General features: G+C 33.2%; 1 protein-coding gene across 1 annotated transcript; it reads left to right on the top strand.

The window, feature by feature from the left end:
- The first annotated feature begins 5,447 nt into the window (after positions 1-5,447).
- On the top strand, positions 5,448-7,041 carry LOC119992017 (gibberellin 3-beta-dioxygenase 1-like). Its single transcript, XM_038838592.1, has 2 exons — positions 5,448-6,073; positions 6,374-7,041. Exons 1-2 carry the CDS (start codon positions 5,589-5,591, stop codon positions 7,002-7,004), a joined length of 1,116 nt encoding a protein of 371 aa, XP_038694520.1. The 5' UTR covers positions 5,448-5,588; the 3' UTR covers positions 7,005-7,041.
- The last annotated feature ends 16,247 nt before the right edge of the window (positions 7,042-23,288 follow it).

The following is a 23,288-nucleotide window of genomic DNA, read 5'->3' as shown; positions in this document are numbered from 1 at the left end:
TTATTTTTAAGAAAAAAATAATTCTGACAAATTATTGGGATAATTAAATTTGTTTGCATGCATATGGATTCTGATGGATATATATAAGTAGCAGCACCGACCCAATCAGATATATTTTGAAAGATTATCTTTATTTTTTGCTTCTTCTGTTATGAATGATATGAGAAATATTAAATTTCTAGCGAATATAGGTGTTTAGGGTTCATGCGAAAAGTCAAACTAATTTCCTTTTCAAATGGGTGCCTATGAAAACATTAATGGAGATGACAAGTCTCATAGATGGTCAAATCTTGCTTTACTTGATTTAGCAGAACCACTAAAATTTTAATCACAGTGGTCTTACATATATATAGAAACTAAATTTAGGACCATAGCCATGTTACTTGAACCACTTTGACACTCCAATTCAATTCATTATGATATGGCTAAGTTTTACATGGGCTCAATCTATGTTTGCTCTATTGGTGTCCTCTAGTTAGGTATCATCCAGTACGTAGCTCATATAGTGGTAGCACAAGAGAACTCAAGTATCTTAAACGAAATTTTAAAACGTTTTAACTCTCAAAATACATGTTAGATTTTTTAAAAAAAAATTACATAGTCGGAATTATCGCATAAAACTCTTTCTAACAAGATCCATTATCAATGAGTTTTATCTTGTGGATCCTGATTCCATTATTTTTTTCAATGAAATTTCAAAAACAATGGATTCATTACTAAAAAATGAATTTGAGACTATGCTTTTAAAAAACAATGGAATCTATATTAAAACAATAAATTTTAGATAATGAATTCTGGGATTAAATAGTGGAATAAATATGTTGGGTTCCCTTGAGCTATCAAACTGTTGGGCTACATGTCATTTTCAAGTATCATCAACCATGCGGGTGATAGGTTAGTAACATCTCTAAGGTCAAATTGATGGATTCGGAAGGTTTTGAGTTCGATTCTCACGGGAAGTAATAGACTTCGGTCACGTGTTAGGTTTTGACTTAACTTACTCAGTCGTCAGGTGTGAAACTTCTATTCGCGCAAATCTGATTGCACGATTTTACGCCCATATTGGATTATTCAATAGCAAATTTGTATGGTGTCGTTTTCAATTTAAAAAAAAAAAAGTTAGCTAGGATGAATACGTCTCTGGTTAATTACAACGATTGATTTAACGTGTGAAATAAAATGAATCGAATCACTAAGAATTAAGAGGTAAGGCTTCGTTACGAATCTTCGATTATGGTGACAATTAAATCATTTCATGTCAACATGATTATACACACCTATAAGACACATTATAAAATATTTTATATTTTAGAAAAGTACCCCGACCTCTCCACGTTAGAGCCATGTGAACATAACATTCACCTGCCTATGCATGTCAATGTAGATTCAACAATACAAGATATATATATGTATGAAAGAAATAAAATCTAGCAACTCATGATATGATCTTTGTGTGCCCACAACCACAAATAAATTTTTTTTTTTAAAAAGAGATAATTTGGGCCTTCTAGACTTCGTATATTTTGTCTATAATATTATATAATGAGAGCAAAAAAAAAAAAGTACGAATTTTTGAGGATAATTCAAGGTCTTTAAATCAAAGATTGATTGGGTAAAAAAATTTATTATTGTGTGAGAGCCCACACGAGGTGAAATGGGATAAAATAAAAAAAAGACACACCAAATCTAACCCGCAAAAAACATGTTACTTTTCAAGGGAATTAGTACCAAATATGACTACAATAGTGAAAAGCATTAAGCGAAGGGACCCGATTGCCTTACTTTATTATACTTTCGACAGAAGGACAAATATGCCCTCCACTAACCCTATCTCCTTATTTTTTTCTTTTTCAAAGCTAAAAGCTATTGTTTCTGTTTTTTTTTTTAACCGAAAAAACATCCCGCCCAATATGTCATTCGGACAACTAAGTAAGCATAAATCTTGAGCTGGCGGATCCATGCACACGAAAGTTTTTCACATGTCAATAGGGTAAGTCCTGAGCCGAGCCCCAGTATGCAAAGAGCCACTAACATATCACATCCCACTAGCAAACCCCCACATGCAGGCCGAAACCCACAAGAGGTGACCACCAAAAAATATGCTTTTGATTGGATTCGAACTGGGAAGCAATTATGCTATTGTTTCTTACTTACTACTAAAACAAAGAATAAGCAATACCTATAAAGGAAAGAAAGTTTTTTTTTTCTTTTAAAGAAATTTATAAAATTCAAACTCATGAATTCAGATTTAGTCTAGATAGGCTTAATTATCAGACGTGGATTGTCACCTAAATTAGCTACGTACCCCTTGGAAACCGGAGATTTGTATTATTTTCAAAAGCTAAAACACAATGGATTAGGAAAGCCTGCATTAGATTTATAAACGCAAACCCTAAAGTTGTGATCAGTACTATCATTGTTGGTGATGAACAATAAGGGATTAATTCAAAAACACATGTGGATGTCTGTGATGACAATTTCAGGGCCTACATCATTGCATACCCCCCCCCCCCCCCTCTAAGAAAAAATAGCTTTGTCCATAGACAATACTTGCCACACTCTCCAAAATTATTTTTCCTACCGGTCTGGTGTGCGGGGACTAATGGGTATGACCTTCTGCATGTTAATGAAAAATTGAAATTTAAGGTCTCAAACTTCATATCTCAATATGTAAAACTAAAACTTATGTACTAATTATTACACCAAAACATTTTTTTGTGATATCTATTCTTATATGTAATTATTAAATAACATCAATTTTTAAATCGGATAGATCGGCGAGTTTTCTCTAACGGGCTGGATTGGAAACCGCAGCCTAACTTGTTAAAAATTATTAGGCAGACCCTAGCACAGACTGTTTACCTTGGTCAACGAGCAGGCCGTTCTGGTCAACGAGCCTTAAACCACATTCAACGCTCGTAATTCTCGCTTGTGTTTGTGATATATTGACGCAACCGGAAACAACAAATAAAATCAAACCAACATTTAATTAGAGGAAAAAGTATTGGAATCCATCAGATAGAGATAAGATACACTCAAGTTTTGATATATTTCTTCTAATATAAAATATAATGAATTATAGATTTGACTACTACAACCATGTGGAAAACATAAAAACACGAAAATGTCCCTAAAATATTAAAAGACTCATTTGAGGCCCTAAAACATTAAAAGGCCCACTAATCCTACATGTATGTGGCAAACCCAACACAAAATCTATGGAAAGATCTTCCCTCCTCAGCTAAAGGCAATAATACCTCTCTTCCAGACTAGCCATTATTTTATATCTACCCAAGGTGACCACTAAGAACGTAACTCCACCATACAAGCCTTTTATCAGTTTCTCACCTACAATTGATCCCACCACATGGTTGCGCTCCCTTTTAGCTGAAAGGCTACTAGGGCCCTCATATGCTTCTCATGAACTTCCATCATATCAAAGAAATACTCAACCTTAGATAACCAATCAAGAAAGTCTTCAATCTGTTGGTTTCCATTGAACATTGGGATGTCTGCTTTAAGCCGATACTCCTTAAAAAGCCTCTATTTTCGGGAATGTCGATAACCCACAAACCCCGCGAAATCATCATCGTCTTCTGAATCAAAGTCTTCTGGTAGTGGTAGTTGATAAGGGTAGGCAAGAAACCAGGGTTTGGCGGACCACATCTCTTACCTCGGATAGGTGTGGGCACTCGTTCCTCTGGGGGCCATCTCCTTAGCAGGAAGTTAACGTTTAGCCTATCCAGGTTGCATTTTTTTTATCATGAATCTAGTGAGCATCTCGCGCAACTCATTCACTGAAGTCATTGAGCGTCGATCGTTATCCAAACCACTTCGATTCCTCGCTTTCTAGCAGTTGGGTTATGTTCTCTTCCTTCGTGGTTAACTATAGAATCAAGGTCACTCCTTGCTTCGATACCAACTGATGTAGGGGGAAGCAACAAAGAAGATCAAACCAACGTTTAATCAAAGGAAAAGGTACTAGAATCGACCAAATAGAAGAAAAAAAAACACTCTCAAATTTTGATAAATTTCTTCAAAGATAAAAGCAAATCAATTCTAGAGTCGGTAACAACTCTAATGTAGTGAAAAACATAAAAACACGAAAATACAAAAAAAATTCCCTAAAATATTGAAAGGATCATTTAAGGCCCTAAAACATTATTAAAAGGCCCACTAATTGTCTAATTCTACATCATATATGTCCTACGTGTGTGTTTTATCTTTCCCCATCCCGCTGACCTAAAAAGAAAAAAAAAAGAAAAGAAAAAAGCAATGATTTTGTTTTCACTACTAAAACAGAAAACAGATAATAAGAAGTACCCAATAAGGGTGAGAAAGGAAAGGACAAAGATACCTATGCCTTTACAAATGTTCCCAAAAAATTGTACACTTGCTCATCATATGTGGGAACCTGGCCCCTAAAGAGAGCCTAACAAGTGTTTGAGCCACTAATAGCCGCCATATATAGATAAAAGAGAGGTTCCACCGATTTCGAAAGGTCAATTTGGTCACATTAGAGAATTGAAGGTGGGTTTTGTCATTTAGTGGAATTAGAGATTAGATTTTAGATTAGGGTTTTAAAAGTAAAAAAAATTAGTATTATTTTTGATGTTGATGTTTTTCTACTTGAGGACAAGACAAAGGCACATGGAGGGGGGATGGGTCTCCTCCTCCCTCTTCCTCTTACAAAAAATGCGAACAACTTTAATAGGAGATTCCACTTTTTGATTGATTTTCAGTTTATATTGTTTGTAGAGGACAAGATGGTCCTTTCCTGTTTTGTTCTTTCTCTTGTCCATCACACTCTCTTTTCATATCTGGTTTCCTTGTATCAAAGCTAAACCCCCACCACCACTCAAAAACACTCCAAAACAAAAAACACCACTCCCTCCAACACCTCCACATTACTCTAAAATCTTCTCACATTTCAAAATCACCATCATCATATATAATTATATATACAAACAATACATATGTATACATATTATATATAATAAAGTGGGAATCATCACTATATATAATTCAACCTTTTTTGTTTGATTATATATTCATGTATTGTTGTCTTGTAAATATATACATTAATGCTTGAGTTAATATTATCATTGAATAAAATTATCATGATCTAAATACTCTAGACATAAAATAAGCAATATATTTCCATGTATATAAGCTACACTACAACAAAATTAGCCTACAGCTATACGTACCAAAAAACGCGGGCAAAGACTATATCCGCGGTTAACCTTTCGTACCATAACCGCGGGTAAATTTTAGCTATACCTACAATGAAGTAAAACCACGCCTATAGTTTCGCTACTATAGGCAAGTTTTCTGGTAGTGCTACAAGTATACATATACACAAAAAAATTCAGGATGTGGGCCCATTACCTCTATATATATATCCTCATCTCATTATCTCCCAATAGATCATCCTATGATTTCAAAACCAAAGTACTCTCCCTCACTATTCATTGCTTTCTACACCTAGCATATCTCTCTGTCTCTCTCTCTCTCTCCCTCGGTCTCTCTCTATATCTCTATCTCTCTCTCTCTATCTGTGCTGTACTTTGAAACAACTTTCAAGGATGCCTTCAAGACTCTCTGATGCCTTCAGAGCCCACCCTGTCCATCTCCACCACAAACACCTTGACTTCACTTCACTCCAAGAGTTACCTGAATCATACAGATGGACTACTGATCAACCGGACGACGACCACCACCACCACTACCCTTCCACCCATGAATCCGTGCCGGTGATCGATCTTTTAGACCCCAATGCCCTTCAAAACATCAACCATGCATGCAAGTCTTGGGGTATCTTTCAAGTAACAAACCATGGTATCCCCACCAGCCTTATTGAAAAAGTTGAGATGGCAAGTAAGAGTCTTTTTTCTTTGCCTCACGAAACAAAGCTCAAGGCGGCTCGATCTCCCGACGGAATCTCCGGCTATGGATTGGCTAGAATCTCTTCTTTCTTCTCCAAGCTTATGTGGTCTGAAGGATTCACTATTGTGGGATCTCCGCTAGAGCATTTTCAACAACTTTGGCCTCAAGATTACATCAAATTATGGTACTTAACTACTACATACATGATCTATATCTATATTGATATGCTTATGATAGTGCCAACACTTAGTGGCAAACACTAAAAGTACTCAATGGAAAAACAACATTAGTTATTGCTTTTCCTTAATGCGATTACCAAAGATTACAATCAAAAGTAGTGGACCCACAAAGAAGATTTGGTGTTGTTTTACTATCAAGAAACAGAATCCAGTTTTCTGATGATTTGTTTTATATGTATATATCCATCATAATTATATAATAGCATTAATGAATTAAATTGATTTTTTTCTTGATTTTCTTGTAGTGATATAATTGAAGAGTATCAAAAAGAGATGAAGAAGTTGGCAGGGAGGCTTATGTGGCTCATGTTGGCTTCATTGGGCATCACAAAAGAAGACATCAAATGGGCCAACCCAAAAGGAGACTTGAAAGACAATTGTGATGCTTTACAATTGAATTACTACCCGGCTTGTCCGGATCCGGATCGGGCCATGGGTCTTGCAGCCCATACTGACTCCACTCTCCTCACTATTCTCCATCAAAACAACACAAACGGTCTGCAGATGATGAAGGATGGATCCGGGTGGGTCACCGTTCCACCGGTCTCGGGCGGGCTAGTGATCAACGTGGGAGACCTTCTTCATATTCTATCAAACGGGTTATACCCGAGTGTCCTTCACCGGGCGGTTGTGAACCGGAACCAAGACCGTTTATCGGTGGCTTATCTTTATGGGCCCCCAAGTAGTGTCCAAATCTCACCCCTATCAAAACTAGTAGGCCCAAGTCAACCTCCTCTCTATAGATCAATTACTTGGACAGAATACCTTAGAACAAAGGCCAAGTATTTCAACAAAGCACTTTTATCCGTCAAGGTTTGTGCCCCTTTTAATGGATTTCTTGATGTAAGTGACCATAATAGTGTCACAGTCGGCTAGTACTGATCAATAATAATTCCTACAAAATGCTTAATTATTTATTTTTCTTAAAAAAATATTCTCTTTCTGAATTCTGAGTAATAAATCAAATTAAAAAAAAGAGAGAAATAAAGACAAGGTGGTTTGTCTGTTTGTGGAATAAAAAAGACAAGGGAACCGACATGCTTTTGCCCCGGATATGAAGGAACCATTCAGGACAAATTCAGTAATTAATGATAAAAGTCGTATCAGAGGACACTTTGGAATTGGTGAAAATTACCACTCATTACTAAAAATTTAAATTAAAACTCCCAAAGATTGCCACGTAATATAACATAAAACCCTTTTGATGGTGGGGGTGTGCTGTGAAAAAAAATTTACAGCAGTTCCGGTGTAGTGGTGATTTAGTAGTCAGGGCACTAAATGGCTGAACTCGTAAACTCGATCATAATATATTCATAAAAGTCTTGGGGCCTATTAACCATGACAATGGGATTTGTTGTAATTTTTTTTTTTACAACAGAACCCAAGCAACCCAATCCTTTAAAGGCAGTCGCATCAAAATGGAATGCAATGGAGATTGTAAGGATTCGAAATAGTGTCTCTGCCATCACGTGCAACACCACATTGGCTTGGCTTCTCTGAATATATTTTTTTTCTTCAAGGTGGGGACGAGGAATCTGACACTTCAATTCCACTCTTTGTCTCTTCACATACTTCTCTTCCAGGCAATCAAAGCTCTCTACACACCTTCGTCAACTTTCTCATTCATACCCATCACTCAATAGTAAAATACAAATTCATACGTACCACAAGAAAATGTTCTGAGAGTTATTAATGTATAAAATCTATAAATACAAGATATTCGCAATCAATACTGACACATAAATTATTGCATTTCGAACTCTCATATAATTTTGCATGCCCCAATGCCCATATCCTTTGCCCTAGTGGCTCATGCATGCTTCTGTCTCTGCAGGTAAGACCCACGGGTCATGTTAATATATACCACATCGAAAGATGTGGGTATATAATACCCCTTTATATTATTATTATTTTTGTCGCCACTTCTAAAAAATGGAAAATTAGGAGCAGTAAATAAGGAGTGCAAAAGTGTGAGGCCCACTAGTCGGGTGCTCGCGCAATACACGAGAATTGTCAACAAAAATACAAATACAAATTCTAAGTTCTAACAAATAATGTTTGTAGCCCACATATACATGGATATAGGAGCATAGGTAGAGAGACGTACACATAGACTCGCAGACTCTTTGAGGATCGGTATTCCCTTAACAATACTAACCAACCACTGAGTATTAATTGCCTTTGTGAGTACGTAAGAATAAAATACCTAATTTCTCTCTCACGAAATTAATTAAATAATTGACAGGGAATGTTTTGAAAGATTTTATAGAATGCATGCAGAGAAACCATTCTCATGCAAATGGAAACGTAGAGGTTGTATTGTGGGGATTATGTGAAAATAAAGAAATTGAGAAATCCTCTTCCTTGCGTGTATTTAACGTCTCTAACCAACTATAAACTGTTAAAATTAATTAAAACCAACTATTTAAAAATTAAAATACAATTATATATTATTTTAGTTTTGATTGTTAAGGTAAATTAAACTTTTGGTGTAGTGTCGATCGATGTCGGGAAATCAGATTAACTAATCAAGATTCTCTCTTTTTTGGGGGGAATGTATTAGCATTAATCTTAGTCATATCGAATGTCTAGTGCAGATTAAGTTAATTAATTAGGTCCAGCTTAATTTCACATCACCTTTGGAACGAAAACAAAATCCAATCCAAATTGAACTAAAAAGCAAAAAAGTACATTTAGGGGATGAGAATCTTTTTTATTGTCTGATCTTTCTTCAGAAAGTCTACTATCAAACACACCTAATTGTAGACTAAGTGTAGTCTGTCCAAATTGTCTTATCAAATCACTCAAATTCAACAACCACTCCAAAATGTGTTTCATATTGTGTTAAAAGAACCACTTTGGTGATAAGTTAGTGATGAATTTAACAAGAGTCAAACTGTATGAATTTGAATAATTCTAAGCTTGATTCCTACCAATAACAATATCGTAGTTGTCACATATTGGGTTTTGAACCAAAACTCACTCTATCATCATGTGAGAAATTTTTATGCACGCAGGTCTAGCAGCCTGAGTTTAGGATCATATATATCGAATGTTTAAAGGATAAATTTGTATTAGTCCCTTTTTAGGTTACCCAAAATTTTCCTTGTAATAAACCATTGATTCCCTTTGTTTATGCATTGTCTTATCAAATCGCTCAAGTTTAACAACACCATGCTCCAAAATATGTTCGAAAACAGAAGAGACATCATTTTTGCTTCTCTCTCTCTTTTTTATTAGACTCATTTTTTCTTCCAATGCATGCCAAATGAGTTAAATCTTAAACTTGCGAGGCTTGTCTATTTATTTAATAAGGGTTTTATAAAAATAAAATAAGTAAACCTAGATAGACATAGGAACTGATAACATTAGGAACCTAGATTAATATCATTTCTTAGTTGTTCTTAACATGTGGGAAAGATTACAACCTTAGTCCAGATAAAACGAGAACCAAAGCAACAATTGAAAAGGACAAAGATAATATTCAACAACAATTAAGCACAAGTCAACTTCCAACAAAGGAAATGCAAGATTGTTTTCTTAATAATCTTGCTGAGTTAGTGGCTATTTCAAACAATATCCCGTAATTAAGGTTAAATTCATTAAACTTATGATTTCATGACATGTGACCGTTGTTTATTATATATTATATTGTTTGAAATAACCACCAACCCACACAAGGTTCAACAATAGGTTTGACTAGTAAAAAAGGAAGAAAGTAACAATTTTGTCTTTTTTAATGTACATAACCAAGAAACAATATTAAACAAATGTTTGATTACAAAAGGTAACGAATATATGACCAAGCTAAAGCCAAGATGGTACACTTGAGAGAGTCTTAGACTATCCATATAATATATATATATATATATATATGTATGTATATGTATAAGGTTGTCGTTTCTAAATTTACCATCAATGATGAGCTATACAGTTTAAATTGATTTTAACACAACTTAATTAATTAACTTCAACGACTCACACAAATTGGTGCTCAGCTCAGCTGATTAATTATTCGTGTATTTATACTCACGGTGTGGGATTTTACTTCTGTAGACAACATATTTGTGTATATTTATTAGTGTGTTGTTGTATGTGTGTGAGTTATATGTGTTATATTAAAAACAAAAAACTACTTCAACACCCCACTTCTTATTTTCTCTCCCCCTTCTCTTGCAAAAACAAATTAGGTGGAATTTCTAGCAATATCGATCTTGTTCAATTACTCAAAAACGTGTCATTGTCGGAGTCTACCATATACATAAAAACATTAACTTAAATTCTTGTCCTAGTTCAATAATGTTATAAAGTAATCAATAATTGCCCAAATACAGACAACATAATATCATCGTATAATATATGAAGTGATCAACTAAGCATCTTTTACAAAAAGAGAAGATTAGAGCACGTGAATCCGTGTGAAGACCGCCAATGCAATTAAACCAAAATTAAGCTAATTTTTGTGGTGTCATTTAATACAAATTAGGGTTATTAATTATTGGTCATGCTTAGTTGTAATGATGATCTAATATAATTAGTTTAATAGATATGGTATAAAGTGATGTGTATCGAGTGGAAAGAAACGACAACAGATAGAACAGATTCAAAGACATAGCATGATAGCAAGTGTTTTCACCATTACACATGACCATACATCACAATAAGAGCCACGCAATGCATCTAATATTTTATCCTTAATATGTAAGAGACTGTTTTAAAAAATTGAACCTTGTACACAAACCTTATTCCCACATAACTTGTGAAGAGGTTGTTTTTAGAAATTGAACATGTGACCTCTAACTTTGCAAAGTGTTTGTTGCAAAACAGGTTTCTCACAGACAATCACAGATTATAGAACAATATAGAGAAGCACGCAATCGAAAATAGAAAGAGACAAGAACACAAGATTTACGAGGTTCGACAATGTGCCTACTTTCTTGGGATTTGTGGTTGTTTTCAATATAGGAAATTGCTTAGTACATTTGGATAAGGTTTACAACCCCTATATATACCAGCAGCTACCTAGGTACCTGAAAAATATAATTTTATCCCCCATACATAAATAATCAACCCACATCAGTAATACCATACCCTTAACTTACGAGACTCGATTGATATATTACGCTCACCTCTCACACAACTTCTCATTTCCGTAGAGCTTTTAGGTACTAGATAATACTTCTAATATGAGCCATTATTTAAAAGTGCTAAAGATTAAATAAACAAATTTTGATTAAAATTGAAAGAATAGGCAACAATACATAATAAAATTGGTATGTGTTAGCTTAATTGTGTGAATAGTCTTTTAGATTGGGCTAATTTTGAAGGAAACGAAAAAAAAAATATTTTGAGATACGCCAACATAATTGTGTTTAGATTCGGTTAAGAACGGTCATATTGATAAAATAAAACTACCATATGATCCTCCTGAATTTAGAAAATCTTTGAACCTCTAGATGTTTTGGCAAAGGCAGGGACAAAAACCCTTTTCAGGCAAGCTTGAAAGAGAAACGAGTGAGTGAAAGTATAGACCAAATCACTCATGAGCAGGACACCAGAGTGAGAGATAAGAGAGTCATGGAGAGTGGAGACCAAGAGAGAAGTTGGAAAGTGAGTCACGTCAATTGCACTTGCAAATTCAGAGAAAATGACAATGAAGTGAAAGTACTGTCCAAGTCATAGGTTGCCTAAAGGATAAAACCAAACAAATATTGTGCCCTTTCTATATACTTACAATTATTTGTAACTTTTTTTTTTACTTAAAAATCATACAATTTATTCGGCTTGACTATAAACTGGGCTTGATTATCAATTGGGCTTGACTCCCGGTTAAGCCCAATTGATAGTAGTATATGTCTTGAACTATTTTCACATAACACTCCGGTTAAGCCCAAGTGAAGGTTCTAGGCGCCTGAACCTACAATAATTAACTTATGTATATAAGCAAAACCACTTGTACTTGCTCAATAGTGATTATACGAATTGATCATTCCTCATCGCTTGTCAAGTTAGTTCCTTTTGTTTATATGTTTGAGAGAGACTTTTTCAGTGACATCCTGTTGCTGGCGATTGTCAGTTTTCGAGGAGGTGTGACATGTGTTATGACATCTTATGGGTGTCAAACTGCATGACGTATGATCTTGATGGACTTGCAATATAAATAAAAGTATTGGGCTTGAGCTCATATTTTCAAAGTCAATAGGCTGAGGACCTTAATATTTTGTGGATTTGCATTGTCAATTTAAATGTATTGGGCTTGGACCTATGTTTTGGAGATTAGTGAGCATATATGTCTTGAACTGTCTTCACATAACACTACTTAATGAGAAAAAAGGAAGATACAAATTGAAAAATGCTTCATTCATTAATTAGTGGTTAATTATGCGTAATATTAAGAAACTATATCTTACGTACCTAGAAGTTGAATTGAAGTGGTGGTTGGAATCCAGGTGAAGATGAATAGAGAAACAGAAAGAGGAGTAACACAATAGAAATTGAAAACTTTCAACATTGTTAACAAAAAGGGAGGAGAAGAAACAACTAATACATAGTAATAAACATATATAGTCTTTTGGATTACAGAAGATAATTTTGAATTTTCTTGTTAATTTTCTTATACTATGCCAGCATTTTTGACGAATTAATTTATATGATGGCGTTTTACATGGAAGAGTGATGGGGCCGGCAGGTATTAGAATTTCGGCATATCCTGCTAAAATTCAGTATTTGTTTTTTAATTCCCTAAATGGGCTAGAGAAACAATGATAGGGAAGCAAAAAAAACAAAACAACAAATAGCTGTGCAAATTGTGTGTGTTTTATCTCGATTTTAGCTACACTTGAGAAGAAAAGACAACTTGTGGTGGAAAATCCCAACAACAAACATAATATTTTATGTTGCTTATATATATATATATATATATAGGGGTGGGATTGTGGATTTATTATTTATCTTGTGGGCTTTATATTAAAAAAGAAACGTAGTAGTTTTTGAATCTATATTTTCAAATAATTACTATTAACCCTTGAAAATAAAGCATTGAGATAGATCACATCTTTTCTTTGTGTGTGTGTGTTTTTTTTTGCCACATTATATTGTTATATATATTATCTACGTGTGTGATTTTGATTTTTGTTAGATTTTGATTTGATGATAATTAGTTACTATACAGGGTCTTATTCTCTACACAAAACAAAACCTGAGTTTACCTTGTGTTGAATCGCCCCTTAGGTAGTACTTTTCACACTCTTTTTTTCCCTTTATGAAACCCCCTTGAAGGTAGAACTAAAATGAAAATTAAGGAAAAAAAATATACATAAATATTGACCCATAGGTTAATAGTGAGAATTTAAGAAAAAAAATGAAATGTTATTCCCAAAGATTGTTGAGGGATGAAATTGAAAACCAAGTTTTAATTTAAGAAAAGAAAAAGAAAAAGAATCCCCAAAATGACATTATTGTCCAACACAATTAATCAACAAACATGACATCCATTAATATTGATATTATTGAAACAGAAAATTACAATTGACATGGTTACCCCTAAGATATATAATATTGTCATCCATTTTTTTCTTTCAATCACCATCCGAAACCCATGCATTAAGAAAACCACGTTAGCAAGCTAGTTGTCAATACTATCATGATGAACGTGCCAATGTTCTTCATCCAATAAGCTCCACTTGCTCCTACATTACCAATTAATTTGAATCAATAAAGAGTGAAAAGTGCAATAATATTATATATTAATGCTAGGTAATTAATATTAACATATGAATATAAATTTAGACTCGAAAATTAAGTTTTTGAAAAATCTATAAGTTTAATTTCGGAGAGAAAATAGTTGGTTTTGAATATGATTTATGAAATATTAAAAGAAAAAATTCCTTGAAACAAATATCAAAAACATTAAAATTTTCTTAATTTTTTTTTCTTCAAAATAACAAAGTATTCGAATATATATATATATATCCAATACGATGATTACAATTTATTATGAAGAGCGTCTAATGCATTCGCCATTTCATATTTATATAGATATTTGCGTTTAGGGTTTAGACATTTAGATGAATATGTATCTAACACATATGTAAACATAAAATGGTAAAATTTTAAATTTTAACCCTAACTTTTGCCTTATTAATATTTGAATCACAATCATGTGCGCAAGCGCAAGCACATCCCAACAGAAAAACGAAAGTGGGAGTGCCAAATACTTACCACCACTTGCGCCGCTGGATGTACAATTTGACGGTGGAGGTGGCGGTGGTTGTTGCAGTGTTTGATTTGGTAGCGGCCCTAAGCCAAGATTGTTGCAATCTGCTCCCAAGAAACCTAAGGGTAAAATGGAAATAAAATTATATGTAATTAAAATTTGGGTTGTCTTGCAATATTCTTCATTTAAAAATAAAAAACCTTAGAAAATTAAAGAGGCCCGCGCGTTGTCTTACATTCTTTAAAACAAGGTAATCCAGGCATATTCAGCAAATTTGTTGCATCTTTGTTGCATTGGCAGGTGTACGCAGCTCCATTGGCAACACAGATTCCTTCCACACACCACACAAGAGCACATGCTGATAAAAGAAAAGAAAGAAAAGAGATAAATAAATAAATAAATAAATAAATAAATAAATATATATATATATATATAAATATATAAATATATATATATATATATATATATATATATATATAAAATGGATTTTATACTCAAAGAAATATTACAGGACTACTTTAAAACCAACAAATTTAATTGGGTAAACTACTTAGATATCACTCAAAGATCCGTATTTAACATTTACTCACCCAAATATGTTCATTTATAATTTAATTATTGAAAGTTTTAAACTTTCAGTAACAAGACCGGAAAATAATAAATTGGGTGAGTAAATATTAAATACCCCTATCTTTTAGTGACTTATCGGTATTTCCCATTTGGTTTCTTGTAACATGATTCTTCTTACGGTTTGAGAAATTTATTTGAGGCGGAGGAAGGACAAACCCCGGAGGAGGAGTTGGTGTTGAAGCTCCACAATTGAAATTGATAGTGCCTGCACAAAAATATTAGTTATTCATGAACTCATCATCACCTTTGTTACGTAAACGGCATCATACAAGCGAAATGATTCGTGAGGTAGAACGACCGAGAATATATATTGATTGTCTTGGTATACCATGTTATATGTTGATGTAGTGCTCAAGAATCAACGGAATTGTACCAATTCATCAGTACATGGTCTGGCATAATAAATATATTTATAAAGTATCGAGAGAGAACAAGTAAGTTTTAGATGGGATGGTAAAGTTAATTTGTGGTAACTCCTTGCAAATACAGAAGGTCACAAGTTTAACTCCCACGGCCAATAATTTTGGCATTATTTCTCAAACGGGTTTCGGCCCGGCATTAACTATCGCCAGCGTGGAGCGAACTGGGTTGGCGGCCTGAGTTTCAAGATAGCCCAATTGTCCGATGGACATGTTGGGTTGGGGAATTCTCAGTTACCAAAAAAACAGAGAGTTTAACTCCCACGGCCAACAATTTTGGCATTATTTCTAGTACGGGTTTCAGCCCGGCATTAACTATCGCCAGCGTGGAGCGAACTAGGTTGGCGGCCCGAGTTTCAAGATAGCCCAATTGTCCGATGGACATGTTGGGTTGGAGAATTCTCAGTTACCAAAAAAACAGAGAGAGAGAGACTTACAGTTAGGAATAATACAGGTAGGGATGGTGACAAAACCAAAATGGATCGTTGTCCATCCAGGATTACAGTCGCACTCAAACCCAATAGGAGAAACACCAGAAGCCAAGCATCTTCCTTGTCCACAATTTTTGTCGGCACAAATTCCTGTAATTTTTCATCACAACCCAACAGCATACATATACATACAGTCAATATGAACAAGACAGAACAGCCTCAAAAACACAAAAAATAAACAAATTCATGAATATATTTAGTTTACCTGTAGGTGGGTCTAAGGACGTTGCTGTTCGAATACAAGCAAAAAAGAAGAGAGAGATTGAAAGAAAAATAACGCAGTTGGAATTGAATTTTCCCATTTGTTAAAATGGGAGAAGAAAAAGATCAAATTAAAGGACAACTAACCAACAAGGCTTTATACAAGAACTAAGCTCAAATATTGTGGTTTTCGTTCACAGTAGATAATTTCTTCTTCTTTCTTTGTTTTGTGCTTTGTGGGGGTATTGGAATAATTAAGTATGCTAAACCCAATTGAATTCACATTTAAGACATGTTTCCAAGCATGGAGACAAAAGGGAACAAGGTGTGTGTTGCTTAGAACAAGGCTTGTCGTGTCGAGGCAGGAAACGAGTTGATGGGTAAGCTATTGTCTCTATATGTAAGGGCGAGAGAAGCAATGGATAGACAATGAAAACAAATATTAGATAATAGAATTCAAGGAATAGATTTTGAGTAGAATTTGAGAAGAAAAGACAGTAAATGGTGTAGAAGCCGAAAATGAATTATCTTGTTAATTTGTTCAAATATGAGTTTTAATTCTATTGGGAACCTCTCTTGCAATCATCTTATCAATCATAAAAATGTCAGACCTGATGGATATAAACATTAACCATTTATGTTGAAGTAGTTACGATACAACTTTATTCTGGAACATGGATGGATACTCTCATGATCACGTCAAGAGACAGTTATTACATGGACGATGAGGGTTTGTTGTAATGTTTTTACAGCGGATCCCGCTGTAATTAAGATTTATGGTATCAAAATATTTTTTTAAAAAAAATATGGATGTATTTTGATCGGATTTACGAGTCCAATTATATATTTTTTGTTCCAAACAACAATTAAATTGGATGTGAAAAAGACATAAAAAAATTTGGACCATTGAATATCAAAACATTCTATGTCTCATTTTCGATGAATTTGATTTTTGTTTAAAACAAAAATATATGATTGAACTCATAAACCTGATCCAAACACATCCATGATTTTTTTTTAAAAAAATATTTTAAAAATTTACTACCTAAAATTCATTACAGTAGGTATGCTTTTTTACAATAAACCCCCGCACAGGTTATTATACTAGTCTGCTATACCCACCCTTTTGCTTTAAAAAAAATCTTTCACACTATACCCACCCTTTTGGTTTAGGATTTAAGGTTTAGGGATCGCCGAACCTTAATTTTCTCATTAAATATATCAATGTCCAAACTCAACATCATTATACTGGTCGTCTATTGATTTGCTTGTTAGTAGAGACTCCGTTGGGTGTTTTTTTGGGACGAGGGGTTTTCAATTCCAAATGATTGGAATTGCTACAATTTCACCCAAAACAATGTTAAATAATCGACTAAAATGTGTTATTAAGTATTTTGGATGTCATATTATCAGGAATTTTAAATCAATTGTTAATTTTCTATTATTTATTGACCCTATTGCTTTTCTGTACTAATTAGGTAATGTGATAACTGTCCATGTACGTATTGTTTTCATTTAGGACAGTAATTTATTTGTTCATTATTATAATTTTCAGCCCTATATCCATCAACAATATTGTCCGCTTTGGGTTGTCTGGTTCCTTCCCGAAGGATACATCGGGCTCGCACGATTTCCTAGGAGGTCACCTATCCCAATAGTGCTCTAGCATAAACACGTTTAACTGCAGAGTTATTATGCGATGTTGTCCACCAAGAAAACTTGTTGTTGATGGTTAGGAACTGAAATTAATTATATATGTTAACATTCATGGCTTCACATCATTGGGGAACCTTAGATGCTTCTATATATTTTCTTGTTCATGGTTTTAAGATATAGCAGCTAGAAAATGGTCAAACTTTGCAGAATCATGTGTAGAATGCAAATGAGATGCATGTTAATGGCATGCAGTCAGTTTCTTTCAACTTAGGTTTCGTTACTATGTTGCATTCATGCTGATCTAAATACTTGGCAACTTTCTTTCATCTTTCAGGTCTTTTTGTGTGGTATTGTCTAAAGGCAAAAATTCATTTAATGAGCTTTGTCCTTAATCCTTATTAATAAAATCTTTTTGGCTATCCATATTGGAACATGTCTCTCCAATTGTTTTCTTATTGATAATTGCCAACATCTGGGAAAATTTTGAACCGGCTTTCATAATAATAATATATGACAAGCTTTTCAACAAATTAAAAGCAGAGCGAATTAAAACTCAAACCATCAAATATGGCTTTTTATTTCTCTTGAATTTGTGTTGAGCTTGTTTAAAATGTTGATTGTGAATTAGGGATCAAAATCCTAGACAGAGAAAGATTGAAAGACATAGAGAAAGCTGAGAGTGATAGGGAAAGGGAGAGTCGAGAGGGTACATTTTTTCTTATGGGCCTATCGAATCCGGTACATATCTATGTTGGTTGACTTGGTATATTAATTTCTTATGGGCTTATAAGGCCTGATGCAATTTTATGGGGCATGGCCTAATTTGATCGCCCTAATATACATATTTTTCATTGGGGTTTGATATTTTTTTCTCGAGGCTTGATACATTTTGCCAATACATACAATGAATTTTACATCATTTCAAATGGATTCTCCTTTGGTAATTATAATAGTAAAACTTTTGTTGGGAATAGTCTCTATTATTCACATAACAATTGTTTTGTTTGATAAGAGTTGGGTTCTACCACTTCTAGGTTAATGAGTACCATTACAATTTGCTCCAAACATTTATTTCCAGAATTCCTGTGGCAGTGGAGGTTTTTAAGCCTAGAAAATAGTACCATTACAATTTGCTCCAAAGTGACCTGAGGAATAAATTAAAAAGGAAAAAAAAAATTAAAAACCATTATTTATATCAAATAATTAACTTCTTAATAAGATATATAATCTTAATCAAAGCCTTAAAATTAATTAAGGTTGCCTTACATTGCCTTAGACAAGGCAAATCTGGTGAATTCATTATATTTACGGATTCTGGGTTGCATTTGCAATTGAAATCATTGTCATTCATCTTCACACAAGTTCCATCCCCACACCACATAAGTCCACAGGCTGAAAAAAAAAACAAAAAAATAATAATTTCACCCAATACAAATATTTATTTTAATTATTTCAAACATTAATGTCATTTATGCATATGAAAATCAAATTTAATATAATTATTGTCGCTAATAAAAAAGTATAAAACTATTAATAAAGATTGAATAAATATCATTAAAAATCAAAATGATATATAATGTATACAATTAACTGGACTGGCCAGCCTAGCGATCAGACCGACAAGTGACCACCAAGGAATCGTCCCCATTTCTGCGTTCCCAAGTCCGGTTTTACCCGATAAGTTAATTTGTTGGTAGAAGTCGAATTTATTCATTTAATTAAGCACAAACATTCTAATAGCTTTCGATATATATATATATATATATAATATGCTTACGATCTGATAAATTTAGCGATGGGGGAGTAAACATCGGAAGTAGAGGAGAGGCAGTAGACGACGACTGTGTTGTGGATCCACAATTGATGTCAATTTGGCCTGCAAAAAAGGAAAAAAAAATAGTTATAGAAAATGAGTAAAATTAAGTGTGTGTATATATATGTATGTGTGTATATATATATATATATATATATATATAGAGAGAGAGAGAGAGAGAGAGAGAGAGAGAGATGAAGAGTGAGAGGAACTCACAGTCAGGAATAATACAAGTAGGCAAGGTGAAAGAACCAAGCTTTAGCTTTGTCCATCCTTCATCACACATACAGTCAAAAGTAAAAAGGGAAGTGGACTTACAGGTTCCTTTCCCACATCTTATGTAGTTACAAATATCTGTACATATATACATACATACATATATTGATCCAAATTTTCTCATGAAAAACAACATAATATCAACCCTAATTAACTTAATTAACTATATACAGTAAAAATAAATTAAAGAAGCTTCATGGTTAATTCTACACAATTTAATTAACTTGAAATTTGTTACCTAGCTTTAAAGTGTTTGCTGGGATGAAGCTTAAGATGATGAAGAAGAGGAATAGAGAGAGAGAAAGAAGAGTATTGGCATATTTCAAATTGGGTTTCCTCATCTCTAAACAGCAAAGTTGGTGAGGATATAGTTAATTTACAAAGATTATTTATATAAGAATTATTTCTTCTTTTCTTGTAAAATTATTGTCTTGTGCTAATCCCAATTTTTTTTAATCTTATAATTTAATGTTAAAAATGTGTTTTTGTTCTTGGAAACAAGAGGAACAAGGTCTATGAGTTGTCAAGGGGTGATGAGGCACATGATAAACCTTAGTATTTAGGGATTAAATATTAGGGCGAGAGAAGCAATGGAGAGCAAGAAAAAATAATAGTAATTAATTTTACCTTGATTTAGCCACAACTGAGAGTAAAAGACAAGTGGTGGTGGAAAACCCTAAACGAAAATGTTTTTAATTATTAGCCGTCTTCATTAAATTATGAAGGATAAAAATACAAGAGAAAATGGATCTGCCGAAAAGGATATAAACATCTGGTTAATATGCTAATTATTATGTCAATTTATGTTGAGGCAAAAATATGCAATTACCTCGGTAAAAAATATTGTAATTATTTTAATATAACTAGTATGAAATGCATATGTGTGTCAAGGTTCGATTCCAATCGCAAGTGTAATTGTTTGTGGTATTTAAAAAAAAAAAAACAACTAGTCTGAAATGCATGCGCGGCAATGGACAACAAAAATATAAATTTAAGTTTTAATTTCAACCACAAATGTAATTTTTTGTGGTATTCAAAAAAAAAAAAACTAGTCTGAAATGCATGCACGGCAAAGGACAACAAAAATATAAATTTAAGTTTTAATTTCAACCATAAACGTAATTTTTTGTGGTATTAAAAAAAAACAACTAGTCTGAAATGCATGCACGACAAAGGACAACAAAAATATAAATTTAAGTTTTAACAAATAATAGATATGAAATTAATTTTCAATATATGTATATATAAAAATAATATAATTATAATCAAATTAATTTTATCTTGATTAGCCACAAATGAGAATAAAAGACAAGCGGTGGCGAAAAACCCTAAATGAAAATGTTTTTAATTATTCGCCGTCTTCAATAAAGTATATGAAGGGCAAAAATACAAGAGAATATGGATCTTCCGAAATAGATATATACCTCTGGTTAATACTCTATTATTGATCTTAATTATTATGTCAATTTATGTTGAGGCAAAAATATGCAATTACCTTAGTAAAAATATTGTTATGTTAATATAACTAGTCGATCAATGGCAAGTGAAATGCGCGGCAAGTGTCAACAAAAATATAAATTTGAATTTTAACAAATACTATATATGAAATTAATTTTTAATATATGCATATATATATATATATATTAATAATAATAATAATATAATTATAATCAAATTAATTTTACCTTGATTAGCCACAAATGATAATAAAAGACAAGTGGTGGCAGAAAACCCTAAATGAAAATGTTTTTAATTATTCGCCGTCTTCAATAAAGTATATGAAGGAAAAAAATACAAGAGAATATGGATCCGCCGAAATAGATATACACCTTTGGTTAATAATCTATTATTGATGTTAGTAATTAGTAAATAGTTAAAATGCAGTGACACCCTTTAAGTTTAAACAACTTTGTAAACTGACCCTTTTATTTTCGAATTTGATAGTCAAATCCCCTGGAAGAAATTAAAATATATTTCTAGCTTCTAAATTGGATCGTCGGTCAATTAACAGATTATTCACGTTAGGTACACATTTGTTCCAAGGTCTGATTGTCAAATCCCCTGGAAGAAGCTAAAAAAAGTTACATACTCTGTTAGTTAACTGACGTATAGGTCGTATGAAGAATTTTGATCTGTTGTGGGAACTTGACTGTCAAATTTGAAAATTGAGCTGGTCAGCTTATAATATTGATTAAAATCAGGGGATATCACTGTATTTTACCCATAGTTAGTAAATCGGGAATTTTTTAGGCTATTTTCTCAATTTTTTTTAATTTCACAAGTCAATATTTTTGGGGATTTATTGTGATATTCTCATCTAAATAAGTAAGTACATGAGATTGAGGCACACTAAATAATTCAATTAATATATGCTCATGAACAAATTAACCTGATTATGCCCTCATGAATAGGCTTAGTGTTTATTTAAAGAAAATAGGCTTAGTTACATGACAGAGGTATATATGTTGTGAAAATTACATGTAGAATTGTATATTATACTTCTTTATAGTGCTGGTTTTTCTTTCTTTTTTTAGACAAAATTATGTTAAAGGAACGTTGGTATATATATATATATTTGTTGCAGTATGTAATCATTAATTTCTTCAACAACTCGGTCTCTGTATCATGGTGGAAATAATGGCGGCAATTCGAAATGAAGACCATTGCAATCTGCTCCAATGCTACCTGATAAACAAGTAGAAAATCAATTAAAGCTTTTATGTATTATATTAAACAATGTAATTATATGTATATATATAATTAGGGTTTACAGAAACAGAAGAAGAAGAGATAATTAAAATTAAAAAAAAAAAGTAAGCTTACATTTTCGTAAACAGGGTAAGGTAGAGGAGCGCATCAAATTTACTGACCCTTCATCGCATTGGCAAGAGTACCCACTTTCATTCACCACACAATTTCCCTCCCCACACCATACAAGACCACAAGCTGAGTATATATATATATACATATATATGTAGATTTTGAAATTGATTAGTAGATGACGAATAATGTGTAATTAAGTAGGCCATTTTTCTTTGATTTATGCTTACGTTTGAATATATCTTGTAATGGAAGAGGAGCAACCGGAGAAATTGGAGGAGCAACCGGAGACATGAGAGGAGTTACTGGTGGTGGCGATAACCCACAACTGAAGTCAACAGTGCCTGCACCGCCCACAATAATAATAATGACCTGATTTTTAACTCCATTTCATAAGCTAGTCTATTTACATAACAAGATCCAGGTTAAGATATGAAGGAGAAAAAAAGAACAACAAAGGGTCGTATATATATATATAAATATATAAAAGTGTCATGCTCTGGGGTTTGGTCTAATTTACCCTGTATTCGGGTGAGAAACTTCAATGGACACTAGCCTGACGACTTGAGTTCAGGGGCGGAGCAAAATTTTAGACAAAAGAGAGAAAAAATTTGTTTGGGTTTCGAGGATAGTACCTAG

The sequence above is a fragment of the Tripterygium wilfordii genome, chromosome 22 (assembly GCF_013401445.1).
Source record: "Tripterygium wilfordii isolate XIE 37 chromosome 22, ASM1340144v1, whole genome shotgun sequence".
NCBI lineage: Eukaryota > Viridiplantae > Streptophyta > Magnoliopsida > Celastrales > Celastraceae > Tripterygium > Tripterygium wilfordii.
The sequence above is the reverse complement of the archived record's forward strand: the minus strand, read 5'-3'. Positions and strand labels throughout refer to the sequence as shown.

Excerpts from the sequence above, each read along its gene's own strand:
- LOC119992017 (XM_038838592.1), top strand. The coding sequence starts at position 5,589 with ATGCCTTCAAGACTCTCTGATGCCTTCAGAGCCCACCCTGTCCATCTC. Across the intron at positions 6,074-6,373 it reads CAAGATTACATCAAATTATG|TGATATAATTGAAGAGTATC; the intron begins GTACTTAACTAC and ends ATTTTCTTGTAG.